We start from the raw sequence: 16965 nt of genomic DNA, 5'->3' as shown, positions 1-16965 counted from the left end.
GCACCTCTCCACAACTCCAGACTGCAAGGCACTGATGTCCCCCTCCAGAGCCTGCGCTCCATCCTGCAGGCAGTGGGGCAGCTGGAGCCTAGTGGAGGTCAGCGTGGGGCCTCCCTCTGCAGAAGTCCCTGGTCACACACCTACCCCTGAAGCCCTCTTCCTCATGCCCTCCACCCCAGGTTGCAGTCCGTCTCCTTCTCCAGCTGGGCCTGGGCTGAGGGGCTCTGGCCTAGCCGAACCCACATTTCAGAGTGAGAGGGTACACGAGCTGGGAGGCAGGGCCTCTGGCCTGGCTCCTCTCCCGCCTCACAGGTACGTCTGTCCACAAGTGTGCCCTGGTCACCCAGCCCCTGGGCCTATGTGCATGGCTCCTTCCTTCTCACCCGTTGTCTCTGTTCCGATCCACTATCCCAGGGTCTCCCTGGCCCAAAGTCCTATCCCACGAGCCAGTTTCCTCCTGCAGACTTAATATGACCTGGTGCTCAGTGCCTGTGCTTGGCTGTGGTTCTGTAGGGCGGTTTTGCATGCGAGAACCAAACCAAAACCAAACCCACTGCCGTGGAGTCGGACTCTACTCATAGTGAGCCCTCCTTGGGTTTTCTAAGACAGTATCACTGCGGAAGTAGATTGCCCAATCTTTCTTCCGAGGAGTGGCTGGTGGGTTTGAACCACCAGCCTTCTGGTTAGCAGTCAAATGCCTTAGGCACTATGCTACCAGAGCTCCCTTGCATGTGAGAGAGATCCAGAATTGAGCAGGGTTTTATCTTCACTTACAGTCCCTGGACTGAGAATACAAGCGTCCCTGAGTCCAAGGACCTTCACTGTAGACTGAAACTCTGTCAGTCCATCTGCCTCTGGGAGGTTTGTGTGCGGAAAGGAAGGCCGGCCGTCTTGGAGGGAGGGGAACTGGGGTCTGAGGTATTTAAGTCAACCCCGGGTCAGCCTGGAAGCTCCTGGAAGGGCCCCTGTCCCCCCAGGCGAGGACACAGCTAACCCCAGGAGCAGGCGTTAGGAGCTTAGTAGGCACCAAAGCCACAGGGGGTGAATGTCTGTTGAGAAAGAATCTGAGTATCAGAAGCTCGGTTCAAAAATCAGACCGGTTAGGTGTGATACGTGACTGAACGTGTGGCTGTGTGTTCGCTTAGCTTCCCATGTCCCTACGGTCCTGTTGGAATGTGTCAGAGAATTCCAGATTCGCTGTAGCACCAAGTTTCCTTTAGCAGGATTGCAGCAAGTCTTTGGAGAGGGCATATTTGTTCCATCCAAGCCACTGAAAAGGAAAAATGAAGGTCTGACATTTTTAAAAGAGATGTAAAGTCTCCAACCAAGTTTGTAAACCGCACCCCACCGACAGGTGACTGCTGAGTTATGTTAAACGTATGCTTAGCATAAGCTTAAGAAAGATCTGGGATTTCTAACTGTAACAGAGCTTAATTATTTAAACAAGCCTGGGTGGCTGAAGGCTCCCACGTCCGCGGCCTTGATGTGCAGCGCGGGTCGGGTTCGCAGCCCGCCCGGGCCCCCGGGTCGCCCATCCCGGACTGTCGTGCGCATGCGCGGTCCGCAGTGCGGAACCTCTGCGCGCCGGAACCCCAGTGGCTGGTCTGCCGCCCGGCGGAGGAGATGCGCTGGCGGAGCGGCCCGTGCGCGGCGAAGGTGTTCCTGGGACAGTGGCGCCATGAGGTTGTTTCCGCGCGCCCTTGGCAGCGCGGCCCGATTCTCCTGGCGGGAGAACTTTCCCCTGGGCGGCCGTGATGTGGCTCGTTGGTTCCCGGGTCACATGGCCAAGGGTGAGCGCTGCGCAGGCGGCAGGAGCTCGTTCCTTAGGGTCCTGAGTGGTGGGGAAGGGGGTTCCGGCGGCGAGCGGAACAGGGCTAGTCCTCCCTGGGCTGCCGGTGCCCCTTCCCCGGACACGGGGCTCGGCTTGTGCCTCGGAGCCCGGACCGAGCAGCCACTGGACTGGAGGGACCGGCCGCCGTGCCTCCCGGTCCGAGCCGCTCTGCTTTCTCTGAGGCCACGCAGGCCGCTGCGCCGCTGTTGCGCACGTGTCCGAAAAGTTGCTAGACGTTCCTCGCAGGGTTCTCGGGGCTGCCACCCGGAAGCGGCTCGTTGTGCTGGGTCCCGAGGTCCCTGGCTGGGTTCGTCCAGCCTGCCGACCTTTCGGCTCGTCGTGGAGCGCTTCGCCCTGGAGGCCACCCCGCACAACTCTGCCCTTTGAGGAATAAACCCGTGGGCTGATGGGGCTCGGAGCGGGTTGCAGCTTCGCCCATCACCGCGATGCCTCAGCGTGTCTGGGGGCGTGTCTAGGATTTGGTTCTCACTGCTTTCTGTCAGAGTCTTAAAAAGACGTGGGTCGTGCAGTCCTCAGTCGTGGTGTTGTTATGTGCCGTGGAGTCGACCCCACTCATAGCGACCCCTCCTTGGGGTTTCGAGGCAGTGTCACTACAGAACTAGATTGCCCAGCCTTCCTCCCGAGGAGTGCCTGGTGGGTTTGAACTGCCAGCCTTCTGGTTAGCAGTCAAGTGCCTTAGGCATTATGCTACCAGAACTCTTGTCCTCAGTGTTGCGTCTGCCATTCCCGTTACCCCTCCCCCAGCACCCCCTCCCCGCCTAGAGAGCTCTGGTTCCTCCAGCGAGTGTCAGCCTTCCGCGCAGCCTCCTGCTGACTGCGGGTGCACGGCCCCCTAGAGAAGAAGACTCTGTTTGGAGGGCGCTCAGCCGGTGCTTACTGACTGCGGGTGCACCGTCCCCTAGAAGGGCAAGGCTCGGAGTGGAGGGCCCCTAGCCCGTCCTTGCTGCTGCCTCGTGCTCCTGAGGTGCATTCTTTCTTGGTGGTTGAAGGTGCAGTTTCCACGATTCCGTTGAAATCAGCTCTGCGTTAAGCGTCATGAAACCTCTGCTCAGGCCGTTTTCTTGCCTTCCAGGGCTGAAGAGGATGCAGAGTAGCCTCAAGCTGGTGGACTGCATCATCGAGGTCCATGACGCCCGGATATCCTTCCGTGGGACAGGGGCAGCGGAAGCGTTCCTGGTGGTTCCCTTGTCCTCACCCTCCTCCCTGCCTGGGCCCACAGAGGCCTGCAGCCCCCTGGGCTGGTCTTTGGCATTTCAAGTGGGGCCTCACCGTGAGTTGGTACAGTTACCAGGACGATTTTTGAACACCTGGGCCTGGTCCCGTTGCATACCAGTTCAAGCAGAGTTTCTGCTGTGGGATCTGGGCAGCGTATGTCTTTGAAACTCCCCATTGATGCGTGAGTAGGGTCCTCTTCCCAGGCCTTCTAACCAGTGTGTCTAGGCCATGAATCAGCTCTGGCCGTGGGCTTCTCCAAGCAGGACTCGGTGTCCCCTGGCCTGACTGCAGCTTCCTCCTGTGCTAAGGGCTGCCTCAGCAGGGGTAGCTGGCTTCATCAGTGAGCTTATTTCTCAGAGCATGTGTTTGCACCGCATTCAGATCTTCCTCCTACGGCGAGGTTGGGGGAGGACTATAACTGGCCAGCTGCCTTAATCCACAGGAGCTTGGGGAAGATGAAACTGTCAGCAGCTTTGTATGTGCTCATTAGACAGTGACGGGCAGTTGTCAGTGTACTGTGATGACAGGGTGATTTTCCTTCCTCATGGTGTTCTGCCCCTCTCACCAGGCCTCTGAGAAGCCCTGAGGATGGACTCCCGAGTGGGGATTGTGGCCCCTGTTACACCCAAGGCGAGGGAGTCGGGCTCTGCATTACCTTGGGACTGGTAGACCTCTCAGAGGAAGTGTGCCTTTTTGTAAAGTCCCTTTGCTGTGTGGTGTGGAATGCTGTGCACAGAGAGGGCATGCCAGAGGCTGGGGTCTTACAGGTCTTACAGCTGGCTGGGAGAGGAGAGATTAGGAGGCACCAGGCAGGGAGCCTGTGCAGTTGTCACACTAGGTGGGACCCCCCAAGTGAGTGCCAGGGGTCTGGCTGAGAGAAGGAGGGGCCTGCAGTGTGCAGAGGGGTGGGTCAGGATGATTTGGGAGGGAGTAGATGGGCTGGAGGCCTGGTGGTCCTGGGCAGTCACTGGAGGTGATCGTGGGTGTGAGAGGCTTTGTGGTGACAACTACTTTTGAGCGACCTACACACCTGTGTTGAGCGTGTGTGCTTGGCCACTAACTGGCGATCTAGTTACAGAACCTTTGTCTAAGCTTAGTTCTGTTTATGTTGTTATTGTCTCATTGCCAGTGCCTGCAAAGCCCTGTGGTGGCCCACTGCCCTGCCTGCCCATCTCACCCTACTCGGCAGAGGGGAGGCTCTGAGCATGGGCTTGGCTGGCCCTGGTCAGAGGTGTCTTTCTGAAGGGTACTAGGCCGTACCACAGATGTGCTCAGGCACGTGATAGCTGGTGAAGTGTCAAAGGATTCTTCCTTAATTTCGCAACATCCCACTTTCGGGCCGCAACCCTCTGTTCCAGGAGACCCTGGGCCTCAAGCCACATCTGCTTGTCCTCAACAAGATGGACTTGGCCGATCTCCGGGAGCAGCAGGTGAGGGCCTTCCTCTCAGCCACATCAACATCTCCCAGGGCCTCCTGCATCGTACAGTCTCAGTACAAAGTGTCTGTGAGTCCCTTCTCGGTGGCACAAAGGGTTCAGTGTGGGTTCTTGCAACCCAGGATGGTAGGATGCACCTGCTGCTTTGTAGGGTGACTTCTGTTGCAGTGGACAGGCCGTGCCGGTGGGCCTGGATGGGTATCCTTGCAGCCAGTGAGCTCCATGATGAGGTGCTACCGTGGCCACCCTGGCCACATAGGCTGTTAGTACTGTTGTGGCAGCCATGGCCAAGGTGCTGACTTTCACACCTGATTTGATTTTTTTTTTTTTTTTTTTAATTTTATTTTGATTTGGGTGAAGATTTACAGAGTAAATTCACTTTTCATACAGCAGTTCACATATACTTTGTCTCATGTCGTTGACCAAAACCTGATCTGATTTTGAAGTTTAATTAAATCCCAGTGGCTGCATGTGGTGAGTGGCTATAGTTCTGAGTAGGCTGACCTGGCGGTTCTGGTGTCTGTGCTCACCAGCTCAACAGCCGTGGGGAGCCCTGGGTTCTAGCCCACCGTTGGCTGCCCTCCACACAGCACAGGGTCTGTGAGTTTAATCCCTTACAAAGTGATAGATGAGGCCCAGGCCGGTCAGCTCTTTGGCAGCAGCATCAGGACACGGTGACCCCAGTGTTGAACATTTTCCACGTGTCCAGGGGTAATGGAAGCTTGAGGACTTTGGAAATGTCACCTTTGAAGCATCTGTCTTTTTTTGTTGTTATATCATCAGATCCTTAGCAAAGGGTGAGTGTCAGGCTGGTGTGTGTCTCTCCGCCGACTTGCCTATCAAATCCTTAGCAAAGTGTGGGTGTCTGGCTGGCATGTGTCTATCCTCTGGCCTGCTCCTAGGGCAGGATCTTCGCTGGGTGGCAGCCATGAGAACTTGGGTCAGCTTATTTGGTTCATCATGGCCGTTTGAGTTACTGAGACCCAGCCACATGACTCAGGTCTTTCCACTGTGAGGTCCCCAGGGATGCATTAGATGCTGAGCCGTGAGGGTCCTTTGGTCCTCGGGAATATGAGCAGGTGGCCACTTCCATAGCGGCCCAGGACGCGTGCCTGGAGACATGACGCCTTAACCCTCGCGTTCTGAGGACAGAATGCTCGTGTGCCGCTCACTTGCCGAGTATCATTTATCACTAGTGCTTTCAGTCACTCATCTGAGTTGAGACTTTTGAGTGTCGTCAGTAGTGCTCTGCCCTTAAATCTGTGTGGACTGTAGGAAGGCAAGCATGTCACTGGCTGGGCAGCCTGAAGGCCACGATGCTGCGATGGTTTTATTTCCTATTTAAAATGGAAACATTTGCCTCTTTCAGAAAATTCGGCAGCACTTAGAAGGAGAAGGCTTGAAAAATGTCATTTTTACCAACTGTGTGAAGGATGAAAACGTCGGGCAGGTAGGTGTGGCTCCGCTGAACCGGACCTGCTTCTGCCTGAGTACACTGCAGGTGATGTCACAGAGGGCGAGCTCCGTGAGGAGCAGTCCTGGGAGTGCCTTGTGGCCTGAGGGCCGGAGCGGCCGCTGAGCACTGATGTGTGTGGGGTGAGCACGAGGCAGGCGGTGGAGAGTGTCCTTAGTGTGAAATGTTTTGGGATGTCCAGGAGCTCACTTTGCCTGGTGTATCTGCAGAACCTTGCCGGACAGTTCATTAGAAGGCCCCCCGGGGAGACAGCACTGCTCGTCAGGGTGATGGGAGAGGGCTGGTGTGGTGACCCCACCAGCCACAGCTTCACTGTGACAGCAGCCATGGGGCAGAGTGCAGGTGGCTGTGCTGGAGCCTGGTGCCTGCAGAAGGGGACAATCTCATTGTGGTCAGGGAGACCTCTGGCTGTTCCTCTGAGAGAGGAACGGACGGGGGACTTTGGGTGCTGTTGTCCTTATTCAGAGAGGGCAGGAAGATGGCTTCGGGGTGCCCCTTTGAGATTGCATCGTGTGTGAGTGCACGTGTGCGCATGTGTGCATGCTCTGTGTGTGTGTGTCTGTGTATGGCCTGTGTGGGCGTCCTGGTGCATGTGTGTGTCCTCGTGTGTGTGTGTCTGTGTATGGCCTGCATGTGTGTCCTGGTGCATGTGAGTGCACATGTGTGTGTATGGCCTACGTGTGTGTCCTGTCAGCGTGCATGTGTCAGTGTGTATCTATGTATGTCCTGTTGTCCATGTGTCTCTGTGCTTGCAGATCATCCCGATGGTCACAGAGTTGATTGGGAGCAGCTGCCGCTATCACCGAGGAGAGGTGCGTTTTGGGGTGCAGTCTGGGAAGGGAGAGGTTTGTTTACCACCTGTCTCTCCTGATGACCGGAGACCTCAAAAGAAGGGCTTAGACTGTCCCCACTGAGATTGGCGGGGCTTCAGGAATGGCCTGGGGTGGGCTCCCTTTCATGGCCAGGCCGGAGATCTGAGTATGAGAGGGATGGTGACCCTGTTCTCCTGGCCCCGCAGAACCTGGAGTACTGCGTGATGGTGATTGGGATCCCCAACGTGGGCAAGTCCTCCCTCATCAACTCCATCAGGAGGCTGCATCTCAGGAAAGGTACTGTGGACTCCGTGTCCTTGTCCTAGAGGCACAAGGGGTGTTGAGGATCGTGAGGCCATAGCAGGCCCTAGTGTGGGTTTTCCAGGGCATTGGGGATTGTCCTGTGTCTCTTCTCACTTAGCAGTCTGACTTGTGAGAGACCTCACCGTCTGCTTCAGGTGTTATACTTAATTTGTGTTCTGTTTTAAGATCTGTGGTGAGAAGATGATTTTTCTAGACTTTGATGATTTTAGTTTCTTGTTTATTTCAATCCTCGTGATTTACGTAATTCACACAGCACACAGATGGGCTTTGAGTGTTAGGCAGGAAGGCCGACTTCCTAACCAGCATGTCTGGAGGTGTCAGAAACATGTGGAAAATGACATGGCTTCACCTCCAGCAGTGGCCTTGGGTGCTGTGTGTCTGTCCGTCCTGCTGCATGTGCCAGGATGTTCTCTGAGATGCCTGTCATCTTTGCAGCTCTGAGCCCTCAGGGTGTCTCCTTGGCTTGGTCACTGGTCTTGGTTCAGAACACAATGGCCAGGTCCTTCTGACTGGAACTGACTGTACTAGGCTTGGAGCAGCCCCTCCTTAGGGCATCGTGAGCTGGGTCCTGAGGGGGGCAGGCCTGGTTTTCTCCCCAGAGAACACACTGGGAGTCTTGCCCTGTGGCCAGGCCTCTGTGGCATGTGTGTAGAATGCAGGCTCTGCCTGGCTTCCCAAGTACAGAGGGGATAACCTCTGACCTTCTTGGGTGCTGGGGTGTGAGCTGCAGGCTGTGGGAGCCCTGTAGAACTGCACACCCCCCCTCCCCAGCACCGCCTGCGTGAGCTGATCTGGGGTGGATGTGAAGGGGTCCAGATAGGGATGCTCACTGGACCTGCGGGTAGGTCTGTCTGGCCAGACCCTCTTGGTCCCACACATGTCCTTTGTTGTGGATTCTGCGGTCTCTGCACCTTGCCTGTGTGTTCACTGCACACCTGACCCTTTGTGTCCTGCAGGAAAAGCCACCAGGGTGGGCGGCCATCCTGGGATCACCAGAGCTGTGATGTCCAGAATTCAGGTACAGCACTGGTGTGGGGCCAGAGCCCCTGCTCCCACGATAGGTGTTTTCTGAGGCTCATTAGGTGATGCCCCCCTACCTCCCATGCTTCTGCTGGGAGGCCACATAGCATCCAGGCAGAGCGTTGGCTCCTCCCAGCCCCCAGGCACCCTGTGCCTTCCCTGGAAGGTGAGAGAGCTGCTTGGGAGCTCATGCCCTCGTTTGTCTCGCCTTTGGTTGGGGGTTCAAGCCTCTGGGGCATTCTGGGCTTGGTGATGGTGGCATGGGCTGTGTGTTGGGTACCTCATCCAAGCCTGGGAAACCTGGCCTAACTCCAGGTCCAGCTGCCCTGAGGCTCCATGAAGTGGGTGGGGTGGAGGCTGTCCTTGGCCTGATGGCCCCCTGTCCGCTCAGGTGTGTGAGCGACCCCTGGTGTTCCTGCTGGATACTCCTGGGGTGCTGGCCCCTCGGATTGAGAATGTGGAGACAGGCCTGAAGCTGGCTGTATGTGGTGAGTTACACTGTCCCCCCACCTTAGGGTACCACCTAGGGACCCCCAGACTGGGCGGGGCTGTTAGACCTTTGCTGCTGCAGAGGGATTCTAAGCCATGGTGCAGTGGTGGTTCCCAGCCAGCGCCCGGGCACCCTTCAGACCCTGAGGGAGGAGCCTGGTCAGGTGATGTGGTCCAGGCCCTGAGGGCAGGTGTCATCTTCTGTTGGCCAGCAGGGCTGGGCTGGGGGTGGACCAGAGTGCAGTGGGTGCACAGCTGGGCTGCTCTGGGACTCACCTTCTGCTGGTGATCCTCCCAGGAACCGTGTTGGACCACTTGGTGGGTGAGGAGACCATGGCTGACTATCTCCTGTACACTTTCAACAAGCACCAGCTCTTCAGGTAAGGGGCAGTGTGGGGGGCAGGCGGCTCTCCTGTCCTCTCCCCTGGGTTCCGTGTAACAGAAGGCACTGTTAGGGTGACTGACAGGGCACTGTGACATATTTAAGATGAACAGCCTGACGAGCTCCGACACGAGACCATCATCTCAGTCAATTTGGTCACTACAGCTGCTTCCTATGCCCACACTCCCCCACACCCACTGATACGCATCCAGTCATGATCTGTGACACTTGGGGTTGGTGTGTCCTCTCTGTGTGACTCCTGCTCAGCCCACTTGTTGCGTGCGTCAGCAGTTCGTGTGTTTATCGCTGAGAGTGCTCCTGGTGGCTTATGCTGTTGTCTGTCTGTCCACCTCCTTGTGGTGGCTGTTTGGGCCATTGGCAGTTCATGACTGTAGTGGACACTCTGTGTGGAAGTTGTGAGTGGCCGTGTGCTTTTACTTCTTTTAGGTAAATACCTAAGAGTGGAGTGGCTAGTCATGTGGCAGGCCTGTGTTTGACTTTGTAGGAAACTGACAAAACTCCGGTCCAGAGCTGTTGCGCCATTTTACATCTCACCAGCAGAGGGCGTCTGGCTCTCCCACATCCTCACCAGCACTTGCTGCGATCACTCTGGATTTTACTCCATCTGGTGGGTGTGTGGAAGGAGCTCTGGTGGTGTAGTGATTGAGGCATTTGGCTGCTAACCACAAGGTTGGTGGTTTGAACCTCCCAGCTGCTCTGCAGAAGAAAGAGGAGGCAGTCTGTTTCCATGAAAATTTACAGCCTTGGAAACTCAGTGGGGGTTGCTGTGAGTCAGAACCGATTCAGTGGCAGTGGGTTTTGTTTTGGTTTGAGTGGGTGAGTGGAGCAGCTCTGGTGGTGCAGTGGCTGAAGCATTTGCCTGCTAATCAGAAGGTTGGCAGTTGAACCCACTAGCTGCTCTGTGGGAGAAAGATGTGGCACTTAGCTTCCATAAAGATGACAGCCTTGGAAATCCTGTGGGAGCAGTTCTGCTCTGTCCTGCAGGATCACCGAGCTGGAATGGACTCCACAGCAGTGGTTTTGGTTCAGGTGTAGTGAGTGTGCCCTTGTGTTGTGTATGGTTGTAATTTGCAGTAGCTAGAAGGCTGGCAGTTCAAACCCACCAGCCACTCCTCAGAAAGAAGGCTGGGCAGTCTATATCTGTAGTGATAACACCTCGGAAACCCAAGGAGGAGGGGTCGCTATGAGTCGGGTCTGACTCGATGGCAGTGGGCTTGTTTGTTTTTTTTTTAAGGATGCGGAACATCTTTCACGTGCGTGTTTGTCATCTGTATATCTTCTTTGAGGAAGTGTCCATTCAAATCTTTGGCACGCTTTTTTTTTTTTCCCTCTTGTGATTTGGGTGGAAGTTTACAGAGCAAATTCATTTTTCTTTCAACAGTTCATGAACATTTTGTTTCATGACATTCATTGCAGTCCCCACCATGTAACAGCTCTCTTCCCACTTCCTCCCTGTGGTTACCTTTTCCCTGTGTCCTTTTTTCCTGTGCATTCCTATCCTCTGAGCTGTCTTCCTGTGCAAATACTGCCCTTCTGATCTCCCCTGGTTGATTGTTCTAAGGAGTGCACCTCCCTGGTGTAATGGTTCACCTCTTGGGCCTGTCTGTTATTTGGCTAGAAGTTAGGCCAGAGGGTGACTTCAATTCCAGGCCTGCAAAAACAGCAAGGAGGCCACATGTTCTGACCTCCTCTAATCCCACAAGAGGAAGACAGGATTACCAGCAGTAACCCAAGGCCTATTACTGCAAGGCCGGACATGCGGCCTCCCTCCAGCCCTTTCACCGACTGTTCATCCCAAAGCACCCACCACCTCTCTCCTGGGTTCGGTAATTCGCTGCAGTGGCCACACAGAATTCACAGATTATGAAATTTATTAGGGAAGCACCAGGCTACAATTGGAGTTCAGGAGAAATGCCCAGTCTCTCTCTCAGCCCACCATCCCTCAGCCAACAGTCTCTCACAGTCTCTTTCCCAGCAGTGCTGGTCCCTCAGTGTCTCACTCAGCAATGCATGTCTCTTGCGTCTCTTTCCCAGCAACGCGTGTCTCAGGAGCCCGTGTCTCTTTCAGCAGCACGTCTTCCTCAACCAGCAGTCAGAGAGAGTTCTGCCTCTAGGAGGCCTCCTTTTGAGCCCGGCAGGGTGGTCAAACTAGCCAATCACAGCATCAGAACTCTAAGCACCTGAGAGAGAGTGGGCATCTCCCAGAACATTGTTTTGTGCCACTCCCAACAGAAATATTCCAGGTGGACAACTTCAGCAATCAGGAGCTCCTCAGTTGCTCATAGCAAATCCCTAGTTTACAAAGACTTATGGGTAGAAAAGCCACACTAAGTAATTTACTACACTGCCAGACCTGAAGGCTGATTAGGGGCCTTAGTCTCGGGGGTTTCAGCAGGCTCTGTCAGTCCACTAAACCTGGTCTTTTCTGAGATTTTGAGTTTTGTTCCACATTGTTCTCCCACTGTATGCAGGATCTCCAAATTTTGATCTTTTTCTGAGTGGGTGGCAGTGGCAGCTGGGCACCATCTAGTTCTTCTGTCTCAGGGTCGTGGAGACTGAGGTTCCCATGGCCCATGAGTCCTTTGGACTAATTGCTTCCATGGGTCTTTGATTTTCTGGCCCACTTTTTTTTTTTTTTTAAACCGAGTTGCTTCTCTTGCTGCTGAGTGGTGTAAGTTCTGTGTATGTTCTGTGTGCAGGTCCTAATTGAAGATGAGGTGTGTGAATAGTTTTCTTTTCATACCTTAGGGAGCTCTGGTAGTGTAGTGCTTAAAAGCCTTTGCTGCTATCCAGAAGGTTGGTGGTTGAAACCTACCAGCCGCTCTTGGGACAAGGATGAGGTTGTCTGCTGCGGTAGATTCATAGCCTTGGAAACCTTATGGGGCAGTGTCTGCCTCTGCGTGAGCTGTGAGGTGGCTCTCCATCCTGGCCTTCTGCATGTGAGGCTCTGGGTCCAGGAACTCTTGACTTGCTCTGTGTCACCCAGCAGGGTTGCAGCTCCTTGTGGGGGGGCTTCTCAGGCTCCCCTGGGGCTTCTCAGGTTGGGGTGGCATTTCTGTCAAGAGAGCTTTCTCTTCCCCTCACTCAGTGTTGGAAACATGTTGCACTATTGCTGGGTTTTAGCCTGTTGCTGGGTCAGCCTGCTTAGACCCTCACAAGGACCCCCACTGTTTGGGTCCTCTAGCAGTGCTCTAACAGATGTACCACAAATGGATAGCTTTAGCAGACAGGGAACAGGGATTTAGTTTCTTACAGTTTAGGAGGCTAGAAGTCTGAGTTCAAGGTGCCAGCTCTATGGGTTGGGTGAAAGCCCCTTGACCTTGGATTTCAGCTCTGCCTCTTGCTTCTAGCCCACTGAAGCTGGAGGCTTCTCTTAACTCAGACAGTTGCTGGCTGCTGAAGCTTACAGTAACCAAGGTCGACAAATAAAATGGGACAGTCCCAAAGTTATCAAACAACATGGCAGGCCACTAGTTCAAGTCCAGAAATAACTCTAAACTCAGCAGACCACATGCAGGTCACCAGTTCAAGTCTAGAAACAATCCCAAGACCGGTAGCCAACATGGCAGGCCATTGAGATGAAGACTTGGCTACATGCAGGGTCCAAGTATGCCAGAAACTCAGAGACTGTCCCCAAAGCTACTTATACACTGGAAGTAGACCATATCCCTAAGGCATCAGCTGCTCTAGTAGATGCCACCATCGAGTTGATCACCCATCTCCTCATGGGGAATAACTACATCCAGCTGCCCAGCCACTCAAAACCAGGCCCAGCCAAGTTGACATACAAGCTCAACTACCATACCCACCCTCACTCACACCATGGACTCCTACCCTCAACACAGACCCCACCTTCACTACGGGGCTCCACCCCAGCCTCACCAGAGACTACCCTCACTGTGGGGCCCCACCCGTGGGAGGTGGTCCATGGCCGAATGTGGGCTCTGATTTGGGAGGTGACTGGCCTGGCCAGCTGCCTGGTGTGTCCCTGGGCGTTGGTCCCCTGACCTGCTTCTGTGCAGGTATGTGCAGCACTATGGCCTGGGCAACGCCTGTGATGATCTGGAGACCGTGCTGAAGAGGGTGGCTGTGAAACTAGGCAGGACCCAGAAGGTGAAGGTGCTCACGGGCACCGGTGAGTGACGTGTGGGAGCGGGGAGACCAGGTGCCCCTACTGCACAGGGGTCCTGGGTGAGGTGGGCAGAGAAGGGATGAAAAGGCAGGGGGAAGGGGGAGGACACTGAAGTGAACACGTGCTCCTGGGAGAGAGGAAGGGGGCTCTTGGTTCCACCTTCAGAGGGTCAGAGTCTGGACCTGCTTTACCCGGACCCTGGACAGTGGTGCTTTGGAGGTTGCAAGGACCTCCAGATACAAGGACCCCTTAAGCCCTGTCCTTTCCCCTCCAGCCTTGGTGTCCCACATCCTTGGTGTCCCCCCTCTGGCCCTGGGGTCCCCCCGTCCTCTCCCCTCCGGCCTTGGGGTCCCCCGTCCTCTCCTCTCTATCTCTAGTCCTGTGGCTCCCCCACCCTCTCCCCTCTGGCACTGGGGTCCCCCGTTCTCTCTGGTCCTGTGTTCCTCCCATCCTCTCCTCTCTCGTCCTGGGGTCCCCGCATTCTTTCCCCTCTGATCCTGAGGTCCCCCCCTTCCGGTCCTGGGGTCCCCTCGTCCTCTCCCCTCCAGCCCTGAGGTACCCCTGTCCTCTCTGGCCCTGAGGTCCCCTTGTTCTCTCTAGTTCTGGGGTCCCCCGTCCTTTCTCCAGTCTTGGGGTGCCCTGCTCCTCTCCGGTCCTGGGGTCCCTCTGTCCTCTCCTCTCTGATCCTGGGGTCCCCTTGTCCTCTCCCCTCCAGTCCTGGGGTCCCCCATCCTCTTTGGTCCTGAGGTCCCCCTGTCCTCTCCCCTCCAGTCCTGGGGTCCCCTCATCCTCTCCCCTCCAGTCCTGGAGTCCCTCCGTCCTCATCTCTCTGGTCCTGGGGTTCCCCGTCCTCTCTGGTCCTAAGGTCCCCCATTCTCTCTAGTCCTGGGGTCCTCCCATCCTCTCCCCTCTAATCCTGAGGTCCCCCCATCCTCTCCCCTCCAACTCTGGGGTCTCCCCATCCTCTCCAGCCCTGGGGTCCCCCTGTGCCCCACCCTCACATCAGATACCCCTGTTCCTCCCACAGGGGATGTGAATGTTGTGCAGCCCAACTACACTGCAGCAGCCAGCGACTTCCTGCGGGCCTTCCGCGGTGGGCTGCTGGGCCCTGTGATGCTGGACCAAGACATCCTGGTACCCTGATGGTCACACTTGCTTGGCTGGCAGTTCCATTTGGGGGTGTTGCTGTATCACGGAGGCCCCTGCTCTGCCCAGCTACGCAGTTCCTGGTCACAGTGACTGCCAGGGGTCTGGACCTCAAGAATCTCAGGGGTGGAGCAGTGACTGAGCCAGGGGGCCTGGCCTTCAAGGACCCCAGGCAGGACAGTGGCTTCTCTGAGCTATTTTGGGAGCCCAGCTAGGGTAGGGGCTGGCCCTCGAGGACCTCGGGGGACAGTGGCTTCTCTGAGCCATCTCATGAGCGCAGCTGGGGTAGGGCCTAGCCTTCAGGGACCTTGGTGGACAGTGGCTTCTCTGAGCCGTCTCGTGAGCCCAGCTAAGGTAGGGCCTAGCCTTCGGGGACCTTGGGGGACACTGGCTTCTCTGAGCTTTCTCGTGAGCCCACTTGGGGTAGGGCTTGGCCCTTGAGTGCTCATGTGCAGTGTCTTGTAATGGCTTTGTTGTCTGGAACGAATTAAAGCCGATTGAAAAGGGCATCTCTCTGCTGACCACACATGGGACACCCCGGGTTCTGGGCCACCTGCTAAAGCCCGTTGCACAGCAGGAGCTCTGGGCTGTGACCAGGCCAGTGACTAAGGGCGCCTGCCTCAGACTGTGCTCCAGAGTCAGCCCCGCAGTCGCAGAGGTGTGTCACCAGCCAGCGCTTTATTTTCACAACACTTGAATGCACACGCACAGACAGGTGGTTCCAGTAATCATGGCAAAATCAAGGACCAGCTAGCTTTTTGTGCTCCTTCGTATGGGCAGCAGGGGTCACCCAGGGAGTGCAGGAGAGCCCTGGGCCCTGGCATCTTAGGCACCTGCTGGCTGACCAAGGAGCAGTGGGGTGTGCTGTGTTAGGACCAAGTCACTGAGTGTCTTTGCCACTGAGCTTGGATGGGCCTGGGGTGCCTGAGCACCACCAGCTACTCTCTAGAACAGGGATCGGTAGGGTGGACATAGAGGAGAGGTTCCTGATCTACCTGGTGGTGGCCCTGTTCTGAGCTGGGCCCTTCCATGACCCCCCCTAGACCAGGCTGTGCTCATAGTTCCCGTGTCTCGTGCACCGTTGCACAGCACAACACGGCGGTTTGCAGTTGTCCGTTCTGTGTGCCAGCTGCTTCCCACTGGAGCCTGGCCGAGGGGTACCAAATGCTGGGCAGGCCCCTGGAAGTCAGGATGGTGTTTCACGGACACTCTAGATTCAGGGGTACCTCTTCCACCTCACACCTGGAGGATGAGGACTCCCACAGCTGCAGTCCATGTGCTGCTCTGGGCTGTGGGCCCTGACTAAGGCCAAGCTCACTTCCAGGACCACCACTAGTTCTCCAAGGCGAGGTGGTCAGACTTGGGCAGATCTGCTCCTGGCTGGTCAGGAGTAGAGCAAGGAAATCTGTCACAGGGACATTGGCAGCAGTGTGCACACAGCCAGGGTTGGCAGCTTTGTACCTGTCTTTGGAGAGGAATGCTGGGTTCAGGCCACCCCGGGTCTACCATGTGAGCTGTGGGAGAGCCAAGATGGGGGGCAGGTCCCTGCAGTCCTGGGAGGTGCTAGTCTCAATGCTGGTGTCCACTGACTGAGTCAAAGGCACAGGCCTCGGTCCTGAGGTGGCTGATCGGAGGGCAGAGCACCGAAGGAGGTGAGGTCTCGCGGCTGCAAAAAGCTACCCCACCTCGGAATGAACGGTCATCAGTTGGGAGACGTTTACAGCAGGTCCGGAAGGGATCTGGAAAGCAGCTTAGACCCTGGCAGCCCTCGGTAAGTGGACCAGGCTGGTGTCAGCTTTGCGGAGGACGGGCACGGAGGGATGACTTTTGGTAAGGACCTGTGGCGTTTCCTGGTGGTCTGAGGGTCTTCAGGGTTTCTGCCCTGTCCTCAGTGTCCTGTGGTGTCCAGGTGAGCCATGGTGGCCCGGGGGCTCCACGTTCTCCTGTCTCACTGTTCTAGGTGCCCTGGAACAGGAGCAGCTCATCTGGTGCTGGGACCCACTCTGGGCGCTGGGGCCCATGTATCTGACGAGCTCCTGGCCTTGATGACCAGGCTGGCCCCGCGCCTGTGCCCCCACACCACTCTGCTGGCCTAGGGAGGCCACCAGGATTGCTCCCAGACCACACTGCTAGGCAGTTGTGCCCAGGTAGGGCCTCTTCATGGGACTGGCAGCTCCTGTCTTGAACCCAGGTGGGAACTTGGACCCCAGAATGTGAACCTCAAGTTCAAAGATGATGGCAGAGTTAAACGAATTTTGTTCCAAGTCATTGGAGTGAAGTGGCTCAGAGGGAAAGGAGACCCTTCCCCCAGGATAGTGGGCCCTGGCCTCCCAAGAGGTCTGCCTGGGTGAGGCTGGGCATGGCAGAGATTGGTGGCAAAGCCGTGGGGCCCTGTGGCAGGTGTGCTTAGAAATGTCTGGAGGTGGCCCGGTGGGCTTTCCCTACATGGCCCCCCACCACAGGCACCTTCCTGGCCAGGGGAGTCCGCGGCCCTGGGGCAGGTGGAGTCGTTCTGGGGCCCACCCCTGGTAGGTGGGATGGAGTGGGGCTTAGGGAGCGGCCATCGTCTCAGGAGGGGCTGTACCGCGCCCCGTCTCGCGGCTGGAACCACCCAGGTATCCCTTCTGGGCTCCACCACTACGGACAGCGAGGGGGTGGGGAC

The 16965-nt window shown here is 56.4% G+C and overlaps 1 protein-coding gene across 1 annotated transcript; it reads left to right on the top strand.

The window, feature by feature from the left end:
• Positions 1–1678: 1678 nt before the first annotated feature.
• Positions 1679–16399, top strand: MTG1 (mitochondrial ribosome associated GTPase 1). Its single transcript, XM_007936867.1, has 13 exons — positions 1679–1790; positions 2925–2989; positions 4393–4497; positions 5873–5953; positions 6733–6789; positions 6996–7086; positions 8070–8131; positions 8525–8621; positions 8921–9002; positions 13048–13160; positions 14185–14291; positions 16196–16212; positions 16264–16399. The coding sequence occupies exons 1-13, from the start codon at positions 1679–1681 to the stop codon at positions 16397–16399; spliced, it is 1125 nt and encodes a 374-aa protein (XP_007935058.1).
• Positions 16400–16965: the final 566 nt, after the last annotated feature.

The sequence above is a fragment of the Orycteropus afer genome, unplaced genomic scaffold (assembly GCF_000298275.1).
Source record: "Orycteropus afer afer isolate SDZICR_OR568_19922 unplaced genomic scaffold, OryAfe1.0 scaffold00038, whole genome shotgun sequence".
Taxonomy (NCBI): domain Eukaryota; kingdom Metazoa; phylum Chordata; class Mammalia; order Tubulidentata; family Orycteropodidae; genus Orycteropus; species Orycteropus afer.
The sequence above is the reverse complement of the archived record's forward strand: the minus strand, read 5'-3'. Positions and strand labels throughout refer to the sequence as shown.